The 3041-nt window shown below is 60.7% G+C and overlaps 1 protein-coding gene across 2 annotated transcripts; it reads right to left on the bottom strand.

Moving 5' to 3' along the window:
• Positions 1 to 684: 684 nt before the first annotated feature.
• Positions 685 to 2825, bottom strand: CDK10 (cyclin-dependent kinase 10). 2 transcript variants are annotated; one of them, XM_009084032.1, is made up of 11 exons: positions 2762 to 2825; positions 2577 to 2679; positions 2396 to 2477; positions 2005 to 2072; positions 1723 to 1775; positions 1573 to 1642; positions 1431 to 1490; positions 1231 to 1354; positions 1006 to 1145; positions 853 to 905; positions 685 to 782 (listed from the first exon to the last, which is right to left on the bottom strand). In XM_009084032.1, the coding sequence occupies exons 1-11, from the start codon at positions 2778 to 2780 to the stop codon at positions 685 to 687; spliced, it is 870 nt and encodes a 289-aa protein (XP_009082280.1). In that variant the 5' UTR covers positions 2781 to 2825. The 2 variants fall into 2 exon arrangements, with proteins under 2 accessions (XP_009082280.1, XP_009082281.1); XM_009084033.1 differs by having other exon boundaries at positions 1024 to 1145; positions 2762 to 2780.
• Between the last annotated feature and the right edge of the window lie 216 nt (positions 2826 to 3041).

Below are 3041 nucleotides of genomic sequence, written 5' to 3'. Positions count from 1 at the left end.
CAGCACTCCTGCTGTAATTGACTTGGTGTATCAGTAAAACAGCTGCCTCAGCCTGAAGGTCTCCTGTTCTGGTGGGGAGCAACCACAGCACTCCTGCTGTAATTGACTTGGTGTATCAGTAAAACAGCTGCCTCAGCCTGAAGGTCTCCTGTTCTGGTGGGGAGCAACCAGGATGCCTGGTCCCAAGGACATCTTTTTTCAGATTCCCCCTGTGGAAGCAGCTCCTGCCAGGAGAGCGGGGCTGGGCTCCACTTAAAGCAGGGCAGAGCCTGGGTGTCCTCATCCCAAGGTTGTCTTCATCCCCAGGGAAGGACATGTGACACATGGGAAGTAGAGCAGGGCTGTGACTTCTCCCATCCTCACTGGTGCTGAGGGATGAGGCCATTCATTCCCACTGTTGCTGCTGGCAGGTGCTTTTATTGACAGCAAAGTTGGGGTTTGCCCCACACCCAGCACTGCTGAGACCTTCACGGGGCAGAGCTCACGCTGCTGAGCCCAGGGTCAGCCCCAGGCCCCATCTCCTCTCTCCTGCCCCTGGTGCTGTGCTTGCCCAGTCCTGAACTAGAGCCTGTCCAGTCCCCAGCAGGAACATGGATTCAGAAATGTCCTGGGACCAGATGGAGCTGTTGTGCCAAGGGGAGGGATCCCAGCCAGGACCCACCGTGCCTGCTCCTGCAGGACTGCTCAGGGCTTGCTGCGCTTAGCCTGCCCCTCTGGTGCCGTCCCCGCCGCCCGTTTATTGCGGTGGTGGGGAAAGGTGGGCATCAGCTCCGGCTCGCAGGCTGTGGGGCACAGATGGGAGTCAGCACGGCCTGGTGCCCCCCAGCCCTGCCCCTGGGGGGGGTTACTTACGTAAGGGCTTCTCCTTGAAGTAGGAGCTTTCCAGGCAGTCCTTGGCCGTGGCCCTGCAGTGACAAGAGGATATGGCAGGCACTGGTCTCAGCCCTGGTGACAGGGTGACGCAGGTCCCTGTCTTGCCTGCCCCAAGTCCCACCTGGCTCTTACCTCTTTTTAGGGTCATACATAAAGAGGAAGTTGAGCAGGCGCAGCCCTGCCTCGGACAGCCACGGGAACCTGTGCTTCAGGTTGTTGTAGGGCTGTTTCCTCAGGGTGTACTGGCTGGCCAGGGGCAGCTTGGAGAATCCCTGCAGGGTCTGAGTGTGAGGAAGGGGCAGGGGAGCAGGCAGGGACTGGCAGGGAGTTAGAGCAGGACTGGCAGGGAACTCTCACCGGCCAGATGTTCTCGTTGGGTGTCCCCAGCAGCTGCACAATGAGGTCGATCTGGTGTATCTCAGAGGTGCCGGGCAGCAGTGGTTTGTGTGCCAGCAGCTCGGCCAGGATACATCCCACAGCCCTGCAGAGGGCAGGATGAGCCCCTCCATTGCCCCCCAGCTGGTTTGCAGCCCCCCAGCCTCATCATCCCTCCTTACCACATGTCAATGCTGGTGGTCTGGGTGGTCATCCCCAGCAGCAGCTCGGGCGCGCGGTACCTGCGCAGGGGACGCTCCGTGGCAGAGCCGAGGTGGAGCCACCCCTGCCACTGAGGGTCACCCCCCAGCACCTGCCACTCACCACAGCGTCACCACCTTGGGGGTCATCGGCTTGGGGGGCATCCCATAGGTGCGTGCCAGGCCAAAATCGGCTGCAATGGAGACTCCAGGTCAGGAGGGAGCTGAGCTCTGAGCTCCAGATGCAGAGCTGGATGCAGCTGCCAGGACTCACCTATCTTCACACAGCCCTTGTCGGTCATCAGCAAGTTGGAGACCTTCAAATCCCTGCAGGGAACAGAGTGGTAGTTCAGTACCATCCTTGGCATGGCTCATCCACACTCCAGAGCCCAGTGATGATGAGGAGAAACTAATCCCATCATTCCATGCCCTCCCTGCCCTGCTGGTGCTCCCACATGGAGCCACTGATGGGCACCAAACCCCCATCCAGTGTTGCTCACTCCCAGGTGCCCCCAGACACCCCCTACTCCCCCCAGCTCTGCCCCAATACTCCCACCTGTGTATGATATAGTTCTCATGGAGGTACTGCAGCCCCTTGAGCACCTGCAGGACAATGCACTTCACCTGGAGACAGAGGACAGGAGCTCCAACCCCTGCAGGAGCAAATCCCCAGGGGTCAAACCCACCAAGGTATCCTACAGCCCCTCCATCTGTGTGTCCTATCAGGAGGGCATTCTCTCCCAGCTCCATATCCCTGTCAGTTTGCACCAGCTCCAAATGCAGCCTGGAATGTCCCAGGAGGGTTTAGTGACAGCCAGCAAAGCTCACGCTCCCCTGAAACTCCCCAGCATAAAGTCCAGGGAGCCCCCAGGGGTGCCTGGCACGTTTTGGCTGGGTGGCATCACCCTGTCAGGTGTGACAGACCCAAATCCTGCCCCAGGCTGTACCTGAGCCTCTGAGAAGGGTGTCTGCATGTTCTCAAGGAGGCTGGCCAGGTCCTGCTCACAGTAGCCCATCACCAGGAAAATGCTGTGAGAGACAAGACAAACCCCCAGGACAGGTCTATGTGCTGAGGTGGCTCAGGGGGAGGACTAGAAGGCAGAGGGAGGGCAGAGAAGGGACAGTCACCTCTCCAGGTGGTTCCCCACAACCACCTCCTTGAGCTCCACGATGTTGGGGTGCTGGAGCTGCAGGAGCAGAGTAATCTCCCTCAGGCTGCTGATGGGCTTTCCTGGGGGGAGAAAGAGCCGTGCTACAGGACAGTCTGGAGCTGGGATCGGGCTGGGGCCGCCCCTGCTCCCCCTCCCTATTACCATCCTTCTCGTTGTCCATCCGCACCTTCTTCAGCGCCACCGTCTCGTCCGTCAGGGTGTCCCGGGCACGGTCTGGGGGAAGCACAGGTCGCACCGTGAGCACCGGGACACGCATATGGGGTCTGTCCCGGCCCCGCGCCGAGGGGCCGTCCCAGCCTCGGCCCCTCCCGCCCAACGCGCTCCCGCGGGGGTGGAACTAGGAGAGCTGGAGGTCCTTCCCAGCCCAAAGCGTGCGGGGATTCTGCCAGGGGAATGGCTTCTCACTGCCAGAGGTAGAGCG

Source organism: Acanthisitta chloris, unplaced genomic scaffold (genome assembly GCF_000695815.1).
Source record: "Acanthisitta chloris isolate BGI_N310 unplaced genomic scaffold, ASM69581v1 scaffold21671, whole genome shotgun sequence".
Classification (NCBI taxonomy): domain Eukaryota; kingdom Metazoa; phylum Chordata; class Aves; order Passeriformes; family Acanthisittidae; genus Acanthisitta; species Acanthisitta chloris.
The sequence above is the reverse complement of the archived record's forward strand: the minus strand, read 5'-3'. Positions and strand labels throughout refer to the sequence as shown.

Coding starts and splice junctions, on each gene's coding strand:
- CDK10 (XM_009084032.1), bottom strand. Junction 1,491..1,572: donor CCCAAGGTGGTGACGCTGTG/GTGAGTGGCAGG, acceptor TCCCCTGCGCAG/GTACCGCGCGCCCGAGCTGC. Junction 1,146..1,230: donor CCAACGAGAACATCTGGCCG/GTGAGAGTTCCC, acceptor CAGACCCTGCAG/GGATTCTCCAAGCTGCCCCT.